The 26,678-nt window shown below is 53.1% G+C and overlaps 1 protein-coding gene across 1 annotated transcript in view; it reads right to left on the bottom strand.

Annotated features, from left to right (window-relative positions):
- Positions 1 to 26,678, bottom strand: part of CIB2 (calcium and integrin binding family member 2) — a 75,921-nt gene that overhangs the window by 22,529 nt on the left and 26,714 nt on the right. The window contains exons 2-3 of the mRNA XM_075576089.1: positions 2,782 to 2,816; positions 50 to 161 (exon numbers count right to left, since the gene is read on the bottom strand). Coding sequence (XP_075432204.1) covers positions 50 to 161; positions 2,782 to 2,816 — 147 coding nt within the window. The remainder of the gene's footprint in view (positions 1 to 49; positions 162 to 2,781; positions 2,817 to 26,678) is intronic.

Below are 26,678 nucleotides of genomic sequence, written 5' to 3'. Positions count from 1 at the left end.
GGCGACGGATATCATAATATTAACTCGCCACCAAGTCATCGACCCTTACCATCAGCTCCGGCATGCTAACGATCAACTGAAAAGGTAGTCTGACATCAGGGTCTTCGGTGTAATCCATCGGGACAAGGTTAGGGGCGAGTTCGTAGTATCTCGCGTGTAACCTACAAACAGCCCAAAACAGGACATATTAAGTACATACAGGGAACGTGTCCTGGGACATCCCCGGAAATACAGGGACTGCTCGCTCATTCACATATCCAGCAAGCTTAATCAGACATGGAACTAGAACATGGTGAGAAGACAATCCTTCAACCCGAGACCCTACAATCTACTCGTGCTCCATCCATTACGCTGCAGTCACTGTTCCAATGTAATACTTTCTCAGCCGATTGGATGTGTATGCCTACAAATCCCTTGTTATCACAGGAAGGCTGTACCTGTAAGTGATGGAGACTGATGACACCAAGCTCACACAACAGAACATATGTCTCATGTCCACTTAAAAAGCCTCCCATCCTGTACGTGTCAATAGCCATCTCCTCACTGCCCATCCATCTCTGTCTCAGGCTCGCTGGGGAGTGTCCTTGGAAGGATATTTCATTTCCCCTGTTTGTAATGATCCGGGGACATGGATGTCTCTCTGATCACTTGTGTCTGCCGTGTGTGCGCTCATGCGAGACCCGTTCAAACAGACATCAACCGTTCTCGCTTCTCCAAAGCCAGACACATTCCCCCGGCTGGACGTGCACGGGTAAAAAAAAAACTCAGAGAAAGGACGATCTGGGCGATTTTGATCGCGGAAAAATGCCGCCGATGGCGTTTCGCCGCCACTCACTTCGCCGATTGCCATGTCGCCGCCAAGGTAAACCCCCTACCCTAAAACCTTAACCCTTTACCCTAATCCCCTATCCTGAACATTTTAACCCCTTACCCTAATCCCCTATCCTGAAAACCTTAACCCCGTTACCCTAATCCCCTACCCTAAAACCTTAACTCCGTTACCCTAATCCCATACCCTAAAACCTTAACCCTTTACCCTAATCCCCTACCCTGAAAACCTTAACCCCGTTACCCTAATCCACTACCCTGAAAACCTTAACCCCGTTACCCTAATGCCCTACCCTAAAACCTTAACCCTTTACCGTAATCCCCTATCCTGAAAACCTTAACCCTTTACCCTAATCCCCTATCCTGAAAACCTTAACCCCTTACCCTAATCCCCTATCCTGAAAACCTTAACCCTGTTACCCTAATCCCCTATCCTAAAACCTTAAATACTTTCTGGGCAAGCTACCCGTCTATCTGAACAAGCTCCTCACCCCTACCACATACAGCACTTATCATCTGAGATCTGACTCCAAAAGACTGTTCATGGTCCCAAGGCTCAACAAAGTATCCGGACGTTCCTCCTTCTCCTTCCGTACACCCCAAAACTGGAACAACCTATCAGAGACTCTCACATCCACCACCAGTTTAAATTCTTTCAAATCTAAGGCTGTCTCACATTTTAACCTGGTCTGTAACTGTTTCATACGCTCATAATATATATTTTCTAACTGTGCACGCAATGTCTTGTATATAATGTATACCCTGCTCATTTATGTAACTGTATTTGTAACCATGTACTATTTGTTTTACTCTGTGCACAGGACATACTTGAAAACGAGAGGTAACTCTCAATGTATTACTTCCTGGTAAAATATTTTATAAATAAATAAAATAAATTAAATTAATTAACCCCGTTACCCTAATCCCCTACCCTGAAACCACTTATCCTAAAAACCCTTAACCTCTTATCCTAATCCCGTACCCTAAAAACCTTAAACCTTTACCCTGTTCCCCTACCCTAAAAACCTTAACCCTTTACCCTAAAAACCTTAACCCCTTACCCTGATCTCCCTCCTTAATCCCCTCCTCTATCCGCTAAAACCCCTTATATTAAGTTCCCTTATTGGGAAACGGCCGGCGGCTGAGTGACAGCAGCGGAGCGGCGGCGGCAAAGGATCCATCGACAGCGACATGACCGCATTTCCGATTCCGTCGAGCGGACACGTAGGGTGACAGGGAGTTGGGAGCTTACTGATAAGAACAGTATCTTTGAAGTGGGTGAATTGAATTAAAGTCCCAGTGACCTTTTGGCATTCCCCTTATCTCCCTGTGCCTCACACATCACAATTAGAGCGTAAGCTCTGCAGGGCAGGGGCTGATGGTGCCTGTAAAATGCTATGTACATGGTCAATTAGATTGTAAGCTCTTCGGGGCAGGGACTCCTTTTCCTAAATTTCACTTTTATGTCGGAAGCACTTCTGCCCTTTGTGTTATCTGTATTATGTGTTATTTATTTGGTTGTCACGTATATTACTGCTGTGACTCGCTATGTACATTGATGGCGCTATATAAATAAAGACATACGTATATACATACGTACGTATAAATAAACCCTGTTACGATGAGATATTTTTAACACTGGATAATTCCCAACATTTAATCAGTGGGGTAACGGAATTATGTATTTTTCTTTGGAAACGCTTTATTTCTGGAAACGTTTTAAGACACCAGATTTAAAAAATAAAATAAATGATGATTAATCTATATTATAGACATATAAGAAACAGAACCAAGAGGAACACAGAAGAAGTCAAAAGGAAAGCCACGGTATTTTTACATACATAGGATAATAGATTTCTCGTGTCTACACGTTGGAAACGACGGCAATAAATAAACAAAAATTAGATTAATTCGCCATCTGGTAGCTGAAATTGTATGGAAAAACGCACTCACCGAAGGATCTCTTTTCGTGTAAAGAACGTACAGTCCTGTAAATAATAATAAGACATTTTATTGTAATATGGCAAGAGAAAAACTTGCAAAATAATGAATGCAATTCGCTGTAAGAAAAAATAAATAACAGGTTCTTTCCCTTTTGCAATTCCCTGCATGCCCCCCCTAACCTTCTCAGGAGAGCCCCTGCTGCCTGGGGATAGAACAGCATGGCAGACAGGACCAGGTGAAGCTTCCATTCTGATGATGTCACTGCCCTCACTTGGGAGGGAGCAGCCAATAAACAGAGAGGGCGAGATGCAGAGGATTCTGGGAGACAAAATGGCCACCACAGGGTTTTCCCGATACAGCGGCCGATTCTCACATCTACAGCCGTTTGGAAGTCGGGAAATGTGAGAGGTTCTAAGGCTAATTGTCGGGGTCACTGTGTTTGAAGTGGGTGAACATGGTCGAATCCCAAAAATTATATATAATTTTTTGCCCCATCTGTAACAGGGGACTTATCCCTGTTCAGTAATGTGCCTTTAATCTAACAGTGTGCTAGTTAATTACTAAACACCACCTGCCTGATTAGATTGTTTACAAAAAGCCTGCCTTTGAGACAGGAAGTGACTCCTTAGCTCTGACTGAGAGCTGACCTTTGGAGCTGACCGGTCTTGAGCTCTGCACAGCAGAGCTGATTTCAAGACACAGGGAAAACTACTACACCTGAAGCTGAACCAGGAAGTGAGAAGATTTTCTCTCCAAGAAACAGATAAGACTTTTATTCTTAAGAGACTGCTTATATCTGCTTATTTTCATGCTATATGTTTTGGGGCTGCGAGACATGCTTAACTAATGGAGATGTGAACTAATTGCATAGGATTCCACTAGAAATACTCCCAAGTGAATGGAAGCTTTGTTCCCCCCCCCCCTGTGTTGGATAATTTCCTGATAAAAAGGAACAGGCACAATAAAGCCTATGATAATTTCACATTATAAAGCCTCCTAATTGTGTACCTCTGTGAACGTCCATCTACATTTGGTGTCCGAGGTGGGACAAGAGGTGTCCTTGCAGTTAAAAAGGACCGGAGATTTTTATGTGAATTTTTTTTTAATGCTTTTTGCCTACAAGCAACTTAGGAAAAAAAACCTCATGCAGCAGAGATCAGAGTTAAAGTAACAGGCACAATAAAGCCTATTATAATTTCACATTATAAAGCCTCCTAATTGTGTAACTCTGTGAACGTCCGTCTACACCATCCATGGGTGAATACTTTACAACATTGGAAACACAGGTTCAGGTGTGGGGCGTGCACGCGTTACCTGCGAGAGTCACATGAGTGCATCCATCTATATCTATACATATACCATACACATTTTAAGTTATGGTGGGTGAAAAAGGAGACAAAAAACCTCCACCGTTAGCATACTGTATAGCCAATAAAGAATATCACCTGTGAGCACATTCACATGTCTTAGACAGGTCTGCAACCCCACCTTTCAACATTATCACCTAGCAAACAGTGCTTCCACTGCAGCAAGGGATTCTGGGAAATGACATGCAAATTAGCACACCGTGCCACCTTTTGCCCGAAGTCCATTTTTACATGGAACCCCTAAGCACAGCATGGGATTAGGGTTCCATGTAAAAATGTATTTCAGGCAAAAGGTGACACATTGTGTGATTGTGTGCTCATTTGTATGTCATTTCCCAGAATATATATATCTATATATATATTTCTCAAACCGTTGTATGCGTGTCTGTTTGTCCTGTGTGTCCCTGTGTCTAGGGGCAATCACATTGGACCTTTGGCCCGTCACTCTGCTTAAGGCCAATGAGATGGCTCCCTTGGCCCGCCCGCCCCCGCACACCTCTCATTGGCCTGAGGCAGAGTGACGGGCCAAAGTTCCAACACAGACACACAGAGACACACACACACACAGACACACACACACACAGACACACACACACACAGAGACACACAGAGACACACACACAGAGACACAGAGAGACACAGAGAGACACAGAGAGACACAGAGAGACACAGAGAGACACAGAGAGACACAGAGAGACACAGAGAGACACAGAGAGACACAGAGAGACACACAAAGACACACACACACACACACCTCCCGCCCAGGTAAGTAACTAAACTGCCGCCTCCCCTCCCAGCGCACACCCCTCCCGCTGCCTCAAACCCCTGCACCTCCCGCTGCCTCAAACCCCTGTGCCTCCCCTCCCAGCACAAAACCCCTGTGCCTCTCCTCCCAACGCAAAACCCCTGTGCCTCCTGCTGCCTCCAACCCCTGCGCCTCCGCCCTCCCTTCCCGCATTGCCTCCAAGCTCACACCCCGGCCGCTAGAGTCAGCGGGGGAGCGGCCACACGGGAGCGAGCGCCCGGGACACAGCGGGGGAGCGGACAGCCGGCCGGGGGAGCGGCCACAACACGCTGCCTCCTGCCTCAGATCCGCGTGGGAGCGGGCGGACGCGTGCACGCGCCCCCGTCTGCAGACGTCCACAACAGACGGAAGGTTTCAGGGGGGGGGACGGACAGACGACCGGCAGACACTGCGGGAAGGGGGAGCAAGCGGCCACATGATACATTAAGTGTCACCACCCCTCCACCTCCTGTCACCCCCCCTCCACCTCCTGCCACCCCCCCCCCACCCCTTCACCTCTCCCCCTTCACCTCCCCCTCCCTTCCCCCACCTCCCCCCTTCCCCTTCCCCCACCTCCCCCCTTCCCCTTCCCCCACCTCCCCCCTTCCCCTCCTCCACCTCCCCCCCTTCACCTCCCCTCCGCCCCCCCTTCAGCTCCCTCCGCCCCCCCTTCACCTCCCCTCACCCCCCCTTCACCGCCTTTCGGCCGCCCTCCCGCCTCTGCCTTTCGCCCACCCGCCCTTCTGCCTTTCACCCGCCCACACCCCTGCGCCACACAGCCGCAGCACGCACTGAACAGACACCCGCCACACTCGACACACACCTGCCGCCTCCTGCCCCTACGCAACAATATCACTGACCAGCTGTCGCCCACACTCGCCACACACCCGCCGCCTCACACCTTAGCAGGACCCCGACCAACAGCCAGCACTCACTACCCACGCGCCACCCGTACTGAACACCCACCCGCCACCTCACACACGCTCACACCCTAGCAGGACACACGCTCATACCCCTCACATTTTTACATCACTTATGTCACCAAAATATACATTGTACTGTGGTGTGTTTACAATAAACCATTTTTATACAACATCGTATTACATTTTCTTCCATCTTTCTTTTCAACATTATTATCCAACCTTTACAACAAATACTCACCTATTGTTCCACAATTTATAAATAATACTACCTATTACGCATTTACATCCCGGGCAACGCTGGGTATATCAGCTAGTATATAGTATATGTAACGGTGTTTCTAACCCCCCCCCCCCCCGATCGCAGATAGGGGCCATTACTTGGTGTATGTGGTGCATACCTGCTGGCAACAAGAGGGCTGAGTCGTCCGTGATGACTTTGGGACACAGGAACAGACTTCTGGGGTCCATACCCCACATAATACTTAGCAGTGCAGCGCCTCCATCTCCGTAGGCTCCAGGGAAATGGAGATGATCTCCCACGGTAGAACTTGTACCTCTCCTCCCCTCAGTTAGATCACACACCAGGCCGGAGGTATATTGCAAACAGGAACGGTTTATTACTACACACTTTGCAGTAACACAGCTACACAGCAATCTTCTGCCGGATACAGTCTCCGTAGATCAGCTCTCACTGGAGGATGGTCCCTGGACCGTCACTACAGGCCAAGGGCACCCGCAGCCATCCTTACTCTTCCCCACCTCCCTAGCGGAGGCAGAGGTATAATCACACTCACTCCTCCCCGCAGGGAAGAGCACATGGGAAGGCCCCAATCTCAGGCTCCCAGTCGTGTGACCTGCCTTCCTCAGAGGGAAGGAACAACCCTCCAAATGTATGGCAGCCCTTAAGTACAGCAAGAAGGCAGCACCCCGTTGTCTCAGCTACAACAGGATATACCACCCCCTACTGTCACTCAAGTGCAGCACCAAAGGTGAAGGGGAAAACCCCATACCAACTACTGGCAAGCCTGTAATTACCAGGGTTTACTGCCAGCCCATTGGGTAGAATAGTTTCCAGGGGGTGCCCCGCTACATATATTTCAGTAAGCATAAGGCCTCGGTCCCGCTGCGCTCGTTGGCGCGGGCGGCCATGTCGCGAGTTCTCCACCAGCAGGGGAATCCTCGCGAGCCGGTCCCGGTCCCCCCTGGCGGCACAGAGCACTACACGCTGTGGCGCGTCAGCCGCTAGGGGACACAAGAAAATGGTGATGTCTAGCGTTGACGCGTCACGTGGTGTGGCTGTGAGCCAATGGGGAGGGGAGGCTTCGGGAGGGGGTGAGGCTTCGGGGAGCGGGGAGGAGTGTGGAATGAAAGCGTGAGTGCCTGTCTGTGTGTGTGTCTGAGTGCGTGCGTGCCTGTCTGTGTGTGTGTATGCGTGTGCCTGAGTGCGTGAGTGCCTGCCTGTGTGTGCGCGCGTGTGTGTGTATGAGTGCGTGAGTGCCTGCCTGTGTGTGTGTATGTATGAGTGCCTGCGTGTGTGTGTTTAATACTTACCCTCAGCAGCTCCAGCCCGAGTCCGTGGAGGGAGGGGGGGGGGGGGGGGAAGAGTAGCGGGTCCCTCCGCTCAAGCCACGCCCCCCTCCCTGTCAAACCTCCCACTCCCGCCCACCTCCCGCTCCGGCTCCCGCTCCCTACAGACCGCATATCGCGGTCTGTGTATGTCAGCGCCCCGCCTGTCTGCAGTGCGGGCGTGCTGACGGAGGGAGCGGGCCTGAGCCTAAGAGGCTAAGCACTGTACTGTAGGTGCATAGTCTTATCTTTAACAACTGAGACTTCAAGAAAGAAAAAAGAGATTTATGGCTGGTTTGTTTCTAAATGTCCCCATAAAATGCACGTGCCCATCTGTAACATTCACCAGTGAAATATACAGGCAGCTGGACATGAAAACTCTCCCTGACCTTATAGCTGTCAGGAAAATGCCATTTGCGTTATTAATAGAGAATTCAATGACTAGATTTAGGCTTTTGGGCCTGGAAAAGGTGAGAGCCCGATCATCTAAGCTGCCTTACATCAGGGCTCATATAGGTACGTTACCTTAATCAGTAACGGGCGTGGGGTTACCGGAGGTTAAGCGTATTTACTCCAGGCTCGTTATATGCAAACACAACCTCCCTCTCACATCTCGTTAGCAGAGGCTTAACGAGCCATTACTGTGGCGTAAACGCTCTGTGTGTAACACAGATACACATGCTGCTCTGCGTGTAACACAGATACACATGCTGCTCTGCATGTAACACAGATACACGCTGCTCTGCGTGTAACACAGATACACATGCTGCTCTGCGTGTAACACAGATACACATGCTGCTCTGCGTGTAACACAGATACACACGCTGCTCGGCATGTAACACAGATACACACTCTGCTCTGCATGTAACACAGATACACACGCTGCTCTGCATATAACACAGATACACACGCTGCTCTGCGTGTAACACAGATACACACGCTGCTCTGCATATAACACAGATACACACGCTGCTCTGCGTGTAACACAGATACACACGCTGCTCTGCATATAACACAGATACACATGCTGCTCTGCGTGTAACACAGATACACACGCTGCTCTGCATGTAACACAGATACACGCTGCTCTGCATGTAACACAGATACACACACTGCTCTGCGTGTAACACAGGTACACACGCTGCTCTGCATGTAACAGATACACACGCTGCTCTGTGTGTAACACAGATACACACGCTGCTCTGCGTGTAACACATGTAGCCAGGGTCCCCAGACTCACCCCTATCGCTGTATGCGGGGGGAATAGCGAGTGCAGGGAGCGCTCCGGAGGCTCCGCAGTGATCCGAGCGATCAGGGTGCCGCCATGTTGGATGTTCGCGCAAGCGCGGCGGGCCGTGGAGGTGGCGATGCAGCAGAGGTCGCGCATGTGCGGCCAGAGGTTGCAAAGCCCGCGAAAGAGGAGCAGCTCCTATAGGGTGGAGCGCACGGGACTACAAGTCCCAGCAGGCATAGCGAGACCAGGTGACGCCAGAGAGCCTATAGGGCAGCCAGGATATCGGGAGGAGGGGGTTAGAAGGTTGCGCAGGGGAGCACGCCGGCAGAGCCGAGCGGGAGGAGAAGGAGTTCTGTGTGGGGAGGCCAACAGCCCCTACACGAGGCCACATACCCTGGCCCAGTTAGGCCCTGAGTCCCCGTAGAGTGGAGCGGAAGTAGGGACCGGCCCTCAGTTAGGTCACAGTCCCCTGTAGTGTGCATCGGAGAACTATAACCACAGAGACATTATCCGGCCAGAGGTCTGGGCTCAGACCTTCACCGCCGCAGCAGCAGCCGACCGGGTGGGATCGCCCGGAAGGTAGTCCTGGCATTCACCCGTCGTCTGACCCTTTGTGAAGTTCCGTGGCAGGCCCGGGCCCCGGAGTGCCCGGCAGGTAACATCATCAAGTGCGCCAACTATACCACATATCTACATCAGGACATAGTGGCTGCGCAGTCACACACACATATCCCACTTGAGGGTGGGGGACACTGAGTGTGGGTATTGGACACGGGGTGGGAGCACCCGGTGAGGGGGGTATGGTTGTGTTAGTAAAGTCAGTGGTTATTTTACATGCTGTGTGTGGAGTGATATATATATATATATATATATATTTGTCCTGCGAGGAACCACTCCCCCTCTGGTGGGAGCCATCGCAGGTGGAGGCGCTGCACCAAGTAAGAGGTTATCAATATTCCTACGAGCGCCCCAGGCTCTCCGTGGCGGAGGCTCCGGCCCTGCGAGCCAACAGGTTACACAGCATTGGTAACGTACTGTATTTACTAGGAAACAGGGCTACACACAGATATACACGCTGCTCTGTGTGTAACACAGATACACACGCTGCTCTGCGTGTAACACAGATACACACGCTGCTCTGCGTATAACACAGGTACACACGCTGCACTGCGTGTAACACAGGTACACACGCTGCTCTGCGTGTAACACAGATACACACGCTGCTCTGCGTGTAACACAGGTACACACTGCTCTGCGTGTAACACAGATACACACGCAGCTCTGCGTGTAACACAGATACACACGCAGCTCTGCGTGTAACACAGATACACACGCAGCTCTGCGTGTAACACAGATACACACGCAGCTCTGCGTGTAACACAGATACACACGCAGCTCTGCGTGTAACACAGATACACACGCAGCTCTGCGTGTAACACAGATACACACGCAGCTCTGCGTGTAACACAGATACACACGCAGCTCTGCGTGTAACACAGATACACACGCAGCTCTGCGTGTAACACAGATACACACGCAGCTCTGCGTGTAACACAGATACACACGCAGCTCTGCGTGTAACACAGATACACACGCAGCTCTGCGTGTAACACAGATACACACGCAGCTCTGTGTATAATACAGATACACACGCTGCTCTGTATGTGATACAGATACACACGCAGCTCTGCGTGTAACACAGATACACACGCTGCGCTGTGTATAATACACATACACACGCTGCTCTGCGTGTAACACAGATACACACACAGCTCTGCGTGTAACACAGATACACACGCTGCTCTGCGTGTAACACAGATACACACGCTGCTCTGTGTGTGATACAGATACAAACGCTGCTCTGCGTGTAACACAGATACACACGCAGCTCTGCGTGTAACACAGATACACACACTGTACACACGCTGCTCTGTGTGTGATACAGATACACACGCAGCTCTGTGTGTGATACAGATACACACTGCTCTGCGTGCAACACAGACACGCGCGGTGTAATATAATGGTGTCGTGCTGCTCTGCATGTAACACAGACGCTCTGTGTGAGATACAGATACAAACGCTGCTCTGCGTGTAACACAGATACACACGCTGCTCTGCATGTAACACAGATACACACGCTGCTCTGCATGTAACACAGATACACACGCTGCTCTGCATGTAACACAGATACACACGCTGCTCTGCATGTAACACAGATACACACGCTGCTCTGCATGTAACACAGATACACACGCTGCTCTGTATGTAACACAGATACACACGCTGCTCTGCATGTAACACAGATACACACGCTGCTCTGCATGTAACACAGATACACACGCTGCTCTGCATGTAACACAGATACACACGCTGCTCTGCATGTAACACAGATACACACGCTGCTCTGCATGTAATACAGATACACACGCTGCTCTGCATGTAACACAGATACACACGCTGCTCTGCATGTAACACAGATACACACGCAGCTCTGCATGTAACACAGATACACACGCTGCTCTGCATGTAACACAGATACACACGCTGCTCTGCATGTAACACAGATACACACGCTGCTCTGCATGTAACACAGATACACACGCAGCTCTGCATGTAACACAGGTACACACGCTGCTCTGCATGTAACACAGATACACACACTGCTCTGCGTGTAACACAGGTACATACGCTGCTCTGTATGTGATACAGATACACACGCTGCTCTGTGTGTAATACAGATACACACGATGCTCTGTATGTGATACAGATACACACGCTGCTCTGTGTGTGATACAGATACACACGCTGCTCTGTGTGTAATACAGATACACACGCTGCTCTGTATGTGATACAGATACACACGCTGCTCTGTGTATAATACAGATACACACGCTGCTCTGCGTGTAACACAGATACACACGCAGCTCTGCGTGTAACACAGATACACACGCTGCTCTGCGTGTAACACAGATACACACGCAGCTCTGCGTGTAACACAGATACACATGCTGCTCTGCGTGTAACACAGATACACACGCTGCTCTGTGTGTGATACAGATACACACTCTGCTCTGCGTGCAACACAGGTACACACGCTGCTCTGCGTGTAACACAGATACACACGCTGCTCTGCGTGTAACACAGGTACACACTGCTCTGCGTGTAACACAGATACACACGCAGCTCTGCGTGTAACACAGATACACATGCAGCTCTGCGTGTAACACAGATACACACGCAGCTCTGCGTGTAACACAGATACACACGCAGCTCTGCGTGTAACACAGATACACACGCAGCTCTGCGTGTAACACAGATACACACGCAGCTCTGCGTGTAACACAGATACACACGCAGCTCTGCGTGTAACACAGATACACACGCAGCTCTGCGTGTAACACAGATACACACGCAGCTCTGCGTGTAACACAGATACACACGCAGCTCTGCGTGTAACACAGATACACACGCAGCTCTGCGTGTAACACAGATACACACGCAGCTCTGCGTGTAACACAGATACACACGCAGCTCTGCGTGTAACACAGATACACACGCAGCTCTGTGTATAATACAGATACACACGCTGCTCTGTATGTGATACAGATACACACGCAGCTCTGCGTGTAACACAGATACACACGCTGCGCTGTGTATAATACACATACACACGCTGCTCTGCGTGTAACACAGATACACACACACCTCTGCGTGTAACACAGATACACACGCTGCTCTGTGTGTGATACAGATACACACGCAGCTCTGCGTGTAACACAGATACACACGCTGCTCTGCGTGTAACACAGATACACACGCAGCTCTGCGTGTAACACAGATACACACGCTGCTCTGCGTGTAACACAGATACACACGCTGCTCTGTGTGTGATACAGATACACACTCTGCTCTGCGTGCAACACAGACACGCGGTGTAATATAACGGTGCCGCGCTGCTCTGCGTGTAACACAGACGCGCAGTGTAATATAACGGTGCCGTGCTGCTCTGCGTGTAACACAGACGTGCGGTGTAATATAACGGTGCCGCGCTGCTCTGCGTGTAACACAGACGCGTGGTGTAATATAACGGTGCCGCGCTGCTCTGCGTGTAACACAGACGCGCTGTGTAATATAACGGTGCCGCGCTGCTCTGCGTGTAACACAGACGCGCGGTGTAATATAACGGTGCCGCGCTGCTCTGTGTGTAACACAGACACGCTGTGTAATATAACGGTGCCGCGCTGCTCTGCGTGTAACACAGACACGCGGTGTAATATAACGGTGCCGCGCTGCGTATAACACAGACACGCTGTGTAATATAATGGTGCCGCGCTGCTCTGCGTGTAACACAGACACGCGGTGTAATATAACGGTGCCGCGCTGCTCTGCGTGTAACACAGACACGCGGTGTAATATAACGGTGCCGCGCTGCTCTGCGTGTAACACAGACACGCTGTGTGATATAACGGTGCCGCGCTGCTCTGCGTGTAACACAGACACGCTGTGTGATATAACGGTGCCGCGCTGCTCTGCGTGTAACACAGACGCGCGGTGTAATATAACGGTGCCGCGCTGCTCTGCGTGTAACACAGACGCGCGGTGTAATATAACGGTGCCGCGCTGCTCTGCGTGTAACACAGACGCGCGGTGTAATATAACGGTGCCGCGCTGCTCTGTGTGTAACACAGACACGCTGTGTAATATAACGGTGCCGCGCTGCTCTGCGTGTAACACAGACACGCGGTGTAATATAACGGTGCCGCGCTGCGTATAACACAGACACGCTGTGTAATATAATGGTGCCGCGCTGCTCTGCGTGTAACACAGACACGCGGTGTAATATAACGGTGCCGCGCTGCTCTGCGTGTAACACAGACACGCGGTGTAATATAACGGTGCCGCGCTGCTCTGCGTGTAACACAGACACGCTGTGTGATATAACGGTGCCGCGCTGCTCTGCGTGTAACACAGACGCGCGGTGTAATATAACGGTGCCGCGCTGCTCTGCGTGTAACACAGACGCGCGGTGTAATATAACGGTGCCGCGCTGCTCTGCGTGTAACACAGACGCGCGGTGTAATATAACGGTGCCGCGCTGCTCTGCGTGTAACACAGACACGCTGTGTAATATAACGGTGCCGTGCTGCTCTGCGTGTAACACAGACGCGCGGTGTAATATAACGGTGCCGCGCTGCTCTGTGTGTAACACAGACACGCGGTGTAATATAACGGTGCCGCGCTGCTCTGCGTGTAACACAGACACGCGGTGTAATATAACGGTGCCGCGCTGCTCTGCGTGTAACACAGACACGCGGTGTAATATAACGGTGCCGCGCTGCTCTGCGTGTAACACAGACACGCGGTGTAATATAACGGTGCCGCGCTGCTCTGCGTATAACACAGACACGCTGTGTAATATAATGGTGCCGCGCTGCTCTGCGTGTAACACAGACACGCGGTGTAATATAACGGTGCCGCGCTGCTCTGCGTGTAACACAGACACGCGGTGTAATATAACGGTGCCGCGCTGCTCTGCGTGTAACACAGACACGCTGTGTGATATAACGGTGCCGCGCTGCTCTGCGTGTAACACAGACACGCTGTGTGATATAACGGTGCCGCGCTGCTCTGCGTGTAACACAGATACACACGCTGCTCTGCGTGTAACACAGACACGCGGTGTAATATAACGGTGCCGCGCTGCTCTGCGTGTAACACAGACACGCTGTGTAATATAACGGTGCCGCGCTGCTCTGCGTGTAACACAGACACGCGGTGTAATATAACGGTGCCGCGCTGCTCTGCGTGTAACACAGACACGCGGTGTAATATAACGGTGCCGCGCTGCTCTGCGTGTAACACAGACACGCTGTGTGATATAACGGTGCCGCGCTGCTCTGCGTGTAACACAGACACGCTGTGTGATATAACGGTGCCGCGCTGCTCTGCGTGTAACACAGACGCGCGGTGTAATATAACGGTGCCGCGCTGCTCTGCGTGTAACACAGACGCGCGGTGTAATATAACGGTGCCGCGCTGCTCTGCGTGTAACACAGACGCGCGGTGTAATATAACGGTGCCGCGCTGCTCTGCGTGTAACACAGACGCGCGGTGTAATATAACGGTGCCGCGCTGCTCTGCGTGTAACACAGACACGCTGTGTAATATAACGGTGCCGCGCTGCTCTGCGTGTAACACAGACGCGCTGTGTAATATAACGGTGCCGCGCTGCTCTGCGTGTAACACAGACACGCTGTGTAATATAACGGTGCCGCGCTGCTCTGCGTGTAACACAGACACGCGGTGTAATATAACGGTGCCGCGCTGCTCTGCGTGTAACACAGACACGCGGTGTAATATAACGGTGTCGCGCTGCTCTGCGTGTAACACAGACACGCGGTGTAATATAACGGTGCCGCGCTGCTCTGCGTGTAACACAGACACGCGGTGTAATATAACGGTGCCGCGCTGCTCTGCGTGTAACACAGACACGCGGTGTAATATAACGGTGCCGCGCTGCTCTGCGTGTAACACAGACGCGCTGTGTAATATAACGGTGCCGCGCTGCTCTGCGTGTAACACAGACGCGCTGTGTAATATAACGGTGCCGCGCTGCTCTGCGTGTAACACAGACGCGCTGTGTAATATAAAGGTGCCGCGCTGCTCTGCGTGTAACACAGACGCGCGCTGTGTAATATAACGGTGCCGCGCTGCTCTGCGTGTAACACAGACACGCGGTGTAATATAACGGTGCCGCGCTGCTCTGCGTGTAACACAGACGCGCGCGGTGTAATATAACGGTGCCGCGCTGCTCTGCGTGTAACACAGACGCGCGCTGTGTAATATAACGGTGCCGCGCTGCTCTGCGTGTAACACAGACACGCTGTATAATATAACGGTGCCGCGCTGCTCTGCGTGTAACACAGACACGCTGTGTAATATAACGGTGCCGCGCTGCTCTGCGTGTAACACAGACGCGCGCTGTGTAATATAACGGTGCCGTGCTGCTCTGCGTGTAACACAGACACGCGGTGTAATATAACGGTGCCGCGCTGCTCTGCGTGTAACACAGACGCGCGCGGTGTAATATAACGGTGCCGCGCTGCTCTGCGTGTAACACAGACGCGCGGTGTAATATAACGGTGCCGCGCTGCTCTGCGTGTAACACAGACGCGCGGTGTAATATAACGGTGCCGCGCTGCTCTGCGTGTAACACAGACACGCGGTGTAATATAACGGTGCCGCGCTGCTCTGCGTGTAACACAGACACGCGGTGTAATATAACGGTGCCGCGCTGCTCTGCGTGTAACACAGACACGCGGTGTAATATAACGGTGCCGCGCTGCTCTGCGTGTAACACAGACACGCGGTGTAATATAACGGTGCCGCGCTGCTCTGCGTGTAACACAGACACGCTGTGTAATATAACGGTGCCGCGCTGCTCTGCGTGTAACACAGACACGCTGTGTAATATAACGGTGCCGCGCTGCTCTGCGTGTAACACAGACACGCTGTGTAATAGAACGGTGCCGCGCTGCTCTGCGTGTAACACAGACGCGCGGTGTAATATAACGGTGCCGCGCTGCTCTGCGTGTAACACAGACACGCGGTGTGTAATATAACGGTGCCGTGCTGCTCTGCGTGTAACACAGACACGCTGTGTAATATAACGGTGCCGTGCTGCTCTGCGTGTAACACAGACACGCTGTGTAATATAACGGTGCCGCGCTGCTCTGCGTGTAACACAGACGCGCGGTGTAATATAACGGTGCCGTGCTGCTCTGCGTGTAACACAGACGCGCGGTGTAATATAACGGTGCCGCGCTGCTCTGCGTGTAACACAGACGCGCGGTGTAATATAACGGTGCCGCGCTGCTCTGCGTGTAACACAGACACGCGGTGTAATATAACGGTGCCGCGCTGCTCTGCGTGTAACACAGACACGCTGTGTAATATAACGGTGCCGCGCTGCTCTGCGTGTAACACAGACACGCTGTGTAATATAACGGTGCCGCGCTGCTCTGCGTGTAACACAGACACGCTGTGTAATATAACGGTGCCGCGCTGCTCTGCGTGTAACACAGACGCGCGGTGTAATATAACGGTGCCGCGCTGCTCTGCGTGTAACACAGACGCGCGGTGTAATATAACGGTGCCGCGCTGCTCTGCATGTAACACAGACGCGCGGTGTAATATAACGGTGCCGCGCTGCGTTGCGTGTAACACAGACGCGCGGTGTAATATAACGGTGCCGCGCTACTCTGCGTGTAACACAGACGCGCGGTGTAATATAACGGTGCCGCGCTGCTCTGCGTGTAACACAGACACGCTGTGTAATATAACGGTGCCGCGCTGCTCTGCGTGTAACACAGACACGCTGTGTAATATAACGGTGCCGCGCTGCTCTGCGTGTAACACAGACACGCTGTGTAATATAACGGTGCCGCGCTGCTCTGCGTGTAACACAGACACGCTGTGTAATATAACGGTGCCGCGCTGCTCTGCGTGTAACACAGACGCGCGGTGTAATATAACGGTGCCGCGCTGCTCTGCGTGTAACACAGACGCGCTGTGTAATATAACGGTGCCGCGCTGCTCTGCGTGTAACACAGACACGCTGTGTAATATAACGGTGCCGCGCTGCTCTGCGTGTAACACAGACACGCGGTGTAATATAACGGTGCCGCGCTGCTCTGCGTGTAACACAGACACGCGGTGTAATATAACGGTGCCGCGCTGCTCTGCGTGTAACACAGACACGCGGTGTAATATAACGGTGCCGCGCTGCTCTGCGTGTAACACACACACGCTGTGTAATATAACGGTGCCGCGCTGCTCTGCGTGTAACACACACACGCTGTGTAATATAACGGTGCCGCGCTGCTCTGCGTGTAACACACACACGCTGTGTAATATAACGGTGCCGCGCTGCTCTGCGTGTAACACAGACGCGCGGTGTAATATAACGGTGCCGCGCTGCTCTGCGTGTAACACAGACGCGCGGTGTAATATAACGGTGCCGCGCTGCTCTGCGTGTAACACAGACGCGCGGTGTAATATAACGGTGCCGCGCTGCTCTGCGTGTAACACAGACGCGCTGTGTAATATAACGGTGCCGCGCTGCTCTGCGTGTAACACAGACACGCTGTGTAATATAACGGTGCCGCGCTGCTCTGCGTGTAACACACACACGCTGTGTAATATAACGGTGCCGCGCTGCTCTGCGTGTAACACACACACGCTGTGTAATATAACGGTGCCGCGCTGCTCTGCGTGTAACACAGACACGCTGTGTAATATAACGGTGCCGCGCTGCTCTGCGTGTAACACAGACACGCGGTGTAATATAACGGTGCCGCGCTGCTCTGCGTGTAACACAGACACGCGGTGTAATATAACGGTGCCGCGCTGCTCTGCGTGTAACACAGACACGCGGTGTAATATAACGGTGCCGCGCTGCTCTGCGTGTAACACACACACGCTGTGTAATATAACGGTGCCGCGCTGCTCTGCGTGTAACACAGACACGCGGTGTAATATAACGGTGCCGCGCTGCTCTGCGTGTAACACAGACACGCTGTGTGTAATATAACTGTGCTGTGCTGCTCTGCGTGTAACACAGACACGCTGTGTGTAATATAACTGTGCTGTGCTGCTCTGCGTGTAACACAGACACGCTGTGTAATATACCGGTGCCGTGCTGCTCTGCGTGTAACACAGACACGCTGTGTGTAATATAACTGTGCTGTGCTGCTCTGCGTGTAACACAGACACGCTGTGTGTAATATAACTGTGCTGTGCTGCTCTGCGTGTAACACAGACACGCTGTGTAATATAACGGTGCCGCGCTGCTCTGCGTGTAACACAGACACGCTGTGTGTAATATAACGGTGCCGCGCTGCTCTGCGTGTAACACACACACGCTGTGTAATATAACGGTGCCGCGCTGCTCTGCGTGTAACACAGACGCGCGGTGTAATATAACGGTGCCGCGCTGCTCTGCGTGTAACACAGACACGCGGTGTAATATAACGGTGCCGCGCTGCTCTGCGTGTAACACAGACTCGCTGTGTAATATAACGGTGCCGCGCTGCTCTGCGTGTAACACAGACGCGCGGTGTAATATAACGGTGCCGCGCTGCTCTGCGTGTAACACAGACGCGCGGTGTAATATAACGGTGCCGCGCTGCTCTGCGTGTAACACAGACGCGCGGTGTAATATAACGGTGCCGCGCTGCTCTGCGTGTAACACAGACACGCGGTGTAATATAACGGTGCCGCGCTGCTCTGCGTGTAACACAGACACGCGGTGTAATATAACGGTGCCGCGCTGCTCTGCGTGTAACACAGACACGCGCAGTGTAATATAACGGTGCCGCGCTGCTCTGCGTGTAACACAGACACGCGGTGTGATATAACGGTGCCGCGCTGCTCTGCGTGTAACACAGACACGCTGTGTGATATAACGGTGCCGCGCTGCTCTGCGTGTAACACAGACACGCGGTGTAATATAACGGTGCCGCGCTGCTCTGCGTGTAACACAGACACGCTGTGTAATATAACGGTGCCGCGCTGCTCTGCGTGTAACACAGACACGCGGTGTAATATAACGGTGCCGCGCTGCTCTGCGTGTAACACAGACACGCTGTGTAATATAACGGTGCCGCGCTGCTCTGCGTGTAACACAGACACGCTGTGTAATATAACGGTGACGCGCTGCTCTGCGTGTAACACAGACGCGCGGTGTAATATAACGGTGCCGCGCTGCTCTGCGTGTAACACAGACGCGCGGTGTAATATAACGGTGCCGCGCTGCTCTGCGTGTAACACAGACACGCTGTGTAATATAACGGTGCCGCGCTGCTCTGCGTGTAACACAGACACGCGGTGTAATATAACGGTGCCGCGCTGCTCTGCGTGTAACACAGACACGCTGTGTAATATAACGGTGCCGCGCTGCTCTGCGTGTAACACAGACGCGCTGTGTAATATAACGGTGCCGCGCTGCTCTGCGTGTAACACAGACACGCGGTGTAATATAACGGTGCCGCGCTGCTCTGCGTGTAACACAGACGCGCTGTGTAATATAACGGTGCCGCGCTGCTCTGCGTGTAACACAGACACGCGGTGTAATATAACGGTGCCGCGCTGCTCTGCGTGTAACACAGACGCGCGGTGTAATATAACGGTGCCGCGCTGCTCTGCGTGTAACACAGACACGCTGTGTAAAATAACGGTGCCGCGCTGCTCTGCGTGTAACACAGACACGCGGTGTAATATAACGGTGCCGCGCTGCTCTGCGTGTAACACAGACACGCGGTGTAATATAACGGTGCCGCGCTGCTCTGCGTATAACACAGACACGCGGTGTAATATAACGGTGCCGCGCTGCTCTGCGTGTAACACAGACACGCTGTGTAATATAACGGTGCCGCGCTGCTCTGCGTGTAACACAGACGCGCGGTGTAATATAACGGTGCCGCGCTGCTCTGCGTGTAACACAGACGCGCTGTGTAATATAACGGTGCCGCGCTGCTCTGCGTGTAACACAGACACGCTGTGTAATATAACGGTGCCGCGCTGCTCTGCGTGTAACACAGACACGCGGTGTAATATAACGGTGCCGTGCTGCTCTGCGTGTAACACAGACACGCTGTGTAATATAACGGTGCCGTGCTGCTCTGCGTGTAACACAGACACGCGGTGTAATATAACGGTGCCGCGCTGCTCTGCGTGTAACACAGACGCGCGCGGTGTAATATAACGGTGCCGCGCTGCTCTGCGTGTAACACAGACACGCTGTGTAATATAACGGTGCCGCGCTGCTCTGCGTGTAACACAGACACGCGGTGTAATATAACGGTGCCGCGCTGCTCTGCGTGTAACACAGACACGCGGTGTAATATAACGGTGCCGCGCTGCTCTGCGTGTAACACAAGACGCGCGCGGTGTAATATAACGGTGCCGCGCTGCTCTGCGTGTAACACAGACACGCTGTGTAATATAACGGTGCCGCGCTGCTCTGCGTGTAACACAGACACGCGGTGTAATATAACGGTGCCGCGCTGCTCTGCGTGTAACACAGACACGCTGTGTAATATAACGGTGCCGCGCTGCTCTGCGTGTAACACAGACGCGCAATGTAATATAACGGTGCCGCGCTGCTCTGCGTGTAACACAGACACGCTGTGTAATATAACGGTGCCGCGCTGCTCTGCGTGTAACACAGACGCGCGGTGTAATATAACGGTGCCGCGCTGCTCTGCGTGTAACACAGACGCGCGGTGTAATATAACGGTGCCGCGCTGCTCTGCGTGTAACACAGACACGCTGTGTAATATAACGGTGCCGCGCTGCTCTGCGTGTAACACAGACACGCTGTGTAATATAACGGTGCCGCGCTGCTCTGCGTGTAACACAGACACGCGGTGTAATATAACGGTGCCGCGCTGCTCTGCGTGTAACACAGACACGCGGTGTAATATAACGGTGCCGCGCTGCTCTGCGTGTAACACAGACACGCTGTGTAATATAACGGTGCCGCGCTGCTCTGCGTGTAACACAGACACGCTGTGTAATATAACGGTGCCGCGCTGCTCTGCGTGTAACACAGACGCGCGGTGTAATATAACGGTGCCGCGCTGCTCTGCGTGTAACACAGACACGCTGTGTAATATAAGACGCGCGGTGTAATATAACGGTGCCGCGCTGCTCTGCGTGTAACACAGACGCGCGGTGTAATATAACGGTGCCGCGCTGCTCTGCGTGTAACACAGACACGCTGTGTAATATAACGGTGCCGCGCTGCTCTGCGTGTAACACAGACGCGCGGTGTAATATAACGGTGCCGCGCTGCTCTGCGTGTAACACAGACACGCTGTGTAATATAACGGTGCCGCGCTGCTCTGCGTGTAACACAGACACGCGGTGTAATATAACGGTGCCGCGCTGCTCTGCGTGTAACACAGACACGCTGTGTAATATAACGGTGCCGTGCTGCTCTGCGTGTAACACAGACACGCGGTGTAATATAACGGTGCCGTGCTGCTCTGCGTGTAACACAGACACGCTGTGTAATATAACGGTGCCGCGCTGCTCTGCGTGTAACACAGACACGCTGTGTAATATAACGGTGCCGCGCTGCTCTGCGTGTAACACAGACACGCTGTGTAATATAACGGTGCCGTGCTGCTCTGCGTGTAACACAGACACGCTGTGTAATATAACGGTGCCGCGCTGCTCTGCGTGTAACACAGACACGCTGTGTAATATAACGGTGCCACGCTGCTCTGCGTGTAACACAGACGCGCGGTGTAATATAACGGTGCCGCGCTGCTCTGCGTGTAACACAGACGCGCTGTGTAATATAACGGTGCCGCGCTGCTCTGCGTGTAACACAGACGCGCTGTGTAATATAACGGTGCCGTGCTGCTCTGCGTGTAACACAGACACGCGGTGTAATATAACGGTGCCGCGCTGCTCTGCGTGTAACACAGACACGCTGTGTAATATAACGGTGCCGCGCTGCTCTGCGTGTAACACAGACACGCGGTGTAATATAACGGTGCCGCGCTGCTCTGCGTGTAACACAGACACGCTGTGTAATATAACGGTGTCGCGCTGCTCTGCGTGTAACACAGACGCGCGGTGTAATATAACGGTGCCGCGCTGCTCTGCGTGTAACACAGACACGCGGTGTAATATAACGGTGCCGCGCTGCTCTGCGTGTAACACAGACACGCGGTGTAATATAACGGTGCCGCGCTGCTCTGCGTGTAACACAGACACGCGGTGTAATATAACGGTGCCGCGCTGCTCTGCGTGTAACACAGACACGCGGTGTAATATAACGGTGCCGCGCTGCTCTGCCTGTAACACAGACACGCGGTGTAATATAACGGTGCCGCGCTGCTCTGCGTGTAACACAGACACGCTGTGTAATATAACGGTGCCGCGCTGCTCTGCGTGTAACACAGACACGCGGTGTAATATAACGGTGCCGCGCTGCTCTGCGTGTAACACAGACACGCTGTGTAATATAACGGTGCCGCGCTGCTCTGCGTGTAACACAGACACGCGGTGTAATATAACGGTGCCGCGCTGCTCTGCGTGTAACACAGACACGCGGTGTAATATAACGGTGCCGCGCTGCTCTGCGTGTAACACAGACACGCTGTGTAATATAACGGTGCCGCGCTGCTCTGCGTGTAACACAGACACGCGGTGTAATATAACGGTGCCGCGCTGCTCTGCGTGTAACACAGACACGCTGTGTAATATAACGGTGCCGCGCTGCTCTGCGTGTAACACAGACACGCGGTGTAATATAACGGTGCCGCGCTGCTCTGCGTGTAACACAGACGCGGTGTAATATAACGGTGCCGCGCTGCTCTGCGTGTAACACAGACACGCGGTGTAATATAACGGTGCCGCGCTGCTCTGCGTGTAACACAGACACGCTGTGTAATACAACGGTGCCGCGCTGCTCTGCGTGTAACACAGACACGCGGTGTAATATAACGGTGCCGCGCTGCTCTGCGTGTAACACAGACACGCTGTGTAATATAACGGTGCCGCGCTGCTCTGCGTGTAACACAGACACGCTGTGTAATATAACGGTGCCGCGCTGCTCTGCGTGTAACACAGACACGCTGTGTAATATAACGGTGCCGCGCTGCTCTGCGTGTAACACAGACGCGCGGTGTAATATAACGGTGCCGCGCTGCTCTGCGTGTAACACAGACACGCGGTGTAATATAACGGTGCCGCGCTGCTCTGCGTGTAACACAGACACGCGGTGTAATATAACGGTGCCGCGCTGCTCTGCGTGTAACACAGACACGCGGTGTAATATAACGGTGCCGCGCTGCTCTGCGTGTAACACAGACACGCTGTGTAATATAACGGTGCCGCGCTGCTCTGCGTGTAACACAGACACGCTGTGTAATATAACGGTGCCGCGCTGCTCTGCGTGTAACACAGACACGCTGTGTAATATAACGGTGCCGCGCTGCTCTGCGTGTAACACAGACACGCTGTGTAATATAACGGTGCCGCGCTGCTCTGCGTGTAACACAGACACGCGGTGTAATATAACGGTGCCGCGCTGCTCTGCGTGTAACACAGACGCGCTGTGTAATATAACGGTGCCGCGCTGCTCTGCGTGTAACACAGACGCGCTGTGTAATATAACGGTGCCGCGCTGCTCTGCGTGTAACACAGACACGCTGTGTAATATAACGGTGCCGCGCTGCTCTGCGTGTAACACAGACACGCGGTGTAATATAACGGTGCCGCGCTGCTCTGCGTGTAACACAGACACGCTGTGTAATATAACGGTGCCGCGCTGCTCTGCGTGTAACACAGACACGCGGTGTAATATAACGGTGCCGCGCTGCTCTGCGTGTAACACAGACACGCGGTGTAATATAACGGTGCCGCGCTGCTCTGCGTGTAACACAGACACGCGGTGTAATATAACGGTGCCGCGCTGCTCTGCGTGTAACACAGACACGCTGTGTAATATAACGGTGCCGCGCTGCTCTGCGTGTAACACAGACACGCGGTGTAATATAACGGTGCCGCGCTGCTCTGCGTGTAACACAGACACGCTGTGTAATATAACGGTGCCGCGCTGCTCTGCGTGTAACACAGACACGCGGTGTAATATAACGGTGCCGTGCTGCTCTGCGTGTAACACAGACACGCGGTGTAATATAACGGTGCCGCGCTGCTCTGCGTGTAACACAGACACGCGGTGTAATATAACGGTGCCGCGCTGCTCTGCGTGTAACACAGACACGCGGTGTAATATAACGGTGCCGCGCTGCTCTGCGTGTAACACAGACACGCTGTGTAATACAACGGTGCCGCGCTGCTCTGCGTGTAACACAGACACGCGGTGTAATACAACGGTGCCGCGCTGCTCTGCGTGTAACACAGACAAGCGGTGTAATATAACGGTGCCGCGCTGCTCTGCGTGTAACACAGACACGCTGTGTAATATAACGGTGCCGCGCTGCTCTGCGTGTAACACAGACACGCGGTGTAATATAACGGTGCCGCGCTGCTCTGCGTGTAACACAGACACGCGGTGTAATATAACGGTGCCGCGCTGCTCTGCGTGTAACACAGACACGCGGTGTAATATAATGCCGCGCTGCTCTTCGTGTAACACAGACACGCGGTGTAATATAACGGTGCCGCGCTGCTCTGCGTGTAACACAGACGCGCTGTGTAATATAACGGTGCCGCGCTGCTCTGCGTGTAACACAGACGCGCTGTGTAATATAACGGTGCCGTGCTGCTCTGCGTGTAACACAGACACGCTGTGTAATATAACGGTGCCGCGCTGCTCTGCGTGTAACACAGACACGCGGTGTAATATAACGGTGCCGCGCTGCTCTGCGTGTAACACAGACGCGCTGTGTAATATAACGGTGCCGCGCTGCTCTGCGTGTAACACAGACGCGCGGTGTAATATAACGGTGCCACGCTGCTCTGCGTGTAACACAGACACGCTGTGTAATATAACGGTGCCGCGCTGCTCTGCGTGTAACACAGACGCGCTGTGTAATATAACGGTGCCGCGCTGCTCTGCGTGTAACACAGACACGCTGTGTAATATAACGGTGCCGCGCTGCTCTGCGTGTAACACAGACACGCGGTGTAATATAACGGTGCCGCGCTGCTCTGCGTGTAACACAGACACGCGGTGTAATATAACGGTGCCGCGCTGCTCTGCGTGTAACACAGACACGCGGTGTAATATAACGGTGCCGCGCTGCTCTGCGTGTAACACAGACACGCTGTGTAATATAACGGTGCCGCGCTGCTCTTCGTGTAACACAGACGCGCGGTGTAATATAACGGTGCCGCGCTGCTCTGCGTGTAACACAGACGCGCTGTGTAATATAACGGTGCCGCGCTGCTCTGCGTGTAACACAGACACGCTGTGTAATATAACGGTGCCGCGGTGCCGCGCTGCTCTGCGTGTAACACAGAGACGCGCGGTGTAATATAACGGTGCCGCGCTGCTCTGCGTGTAACACAGACGCGCGGTGTAATATAACGGTGCCGCGCTGCTCTGCGTGTAACACAGACGCGCGGTGTAATATAACGGTGCCGCGCTGCTCTGCGTGTAACACAGACGCGCTGTGTAATATAACGGTGCCGCGCTGCTCTGCGTGTAACACAGACGCGCTGTGTAATATAACGGTGCCGCGCTGCTCTGCGTGTAACACAGACGCGCGGTGTAATATAACGGTGCCGCGCTGCTCTGCGTGTAACACAGACGCGCTGTGTAATATAACGGTGCCGCGCTGCTCTGCGTGTAACACAGACGCGCTGTGTAATATAACGGTGCCGCGCTGCTCTGCGTGTAACACAGACGCGCGGTGTAATATAACGGTGCCGCGCTGCTCTGCGTGTAACACAGACGCGCGGTGTAATATAACGGTGCCGCGCTGCTCTGCGTGTAACACAGACGCGCGGTGTAATATAACGGTGCCGCGCTGCTCTGCGTGTAACACAGACGCGCTGTGTAATATAACGGTGCCGCGCTGCTCTGCGTGTAACACAGACGCGCGGTGTAATATAACGGTGCCGCGCTGCTCTGCGTGTAACACAGACGCGCGGTGTAATATAACGGTGCCGCGCTGCTCTGCGTGTAACACAGACGCGCGGTGTAATATAACGGTGCCGCGCTGCTCTGCGTGTAACACAGACGCGCGGTGTAATATAACGGTGCCGCGCTGCTCTGCGTGTAACACAGACGCGCGGTGTAATATAACGGTGCCGCGCTGCTCTGCGTGTAACACAGACGCGCGGTGTAATATAACGGTGCCGCGCTGCTCTGCGTGTAACACAGACGCGCTGTGTAATATAACGGTGCCGCGCTGCTCTGCGTGTAACACAGACACGCGGTGTAATATAACGGTGCCGCGCTGCTCTGCGTGTAACACAGACACGCTGTGTAATATAACGGTGCCGCGCTGCTCTGCGTGTAACACAGACACGCGGTGTAATATAAC

Source organism: Ascaphus truei, chromosome 18 (assembly GCF_040206685.1).
Source record: "Ascaphus truei isolate aAscTru1 chromosome 18, aAscTru1.hap1, whole genome shotgun sequence".
Lineage (NCBI taxonomy): Eukaryota > Metazoa > Chordata > Amphibia > Anura > Ascaphidae > Ascaphus > Ascaphus truei.
The sequence above is the reverse complement of the archived record's forward strand: the minus strand, read 5'-3'. Positions and strand labels throughout refer to the sequence as shown.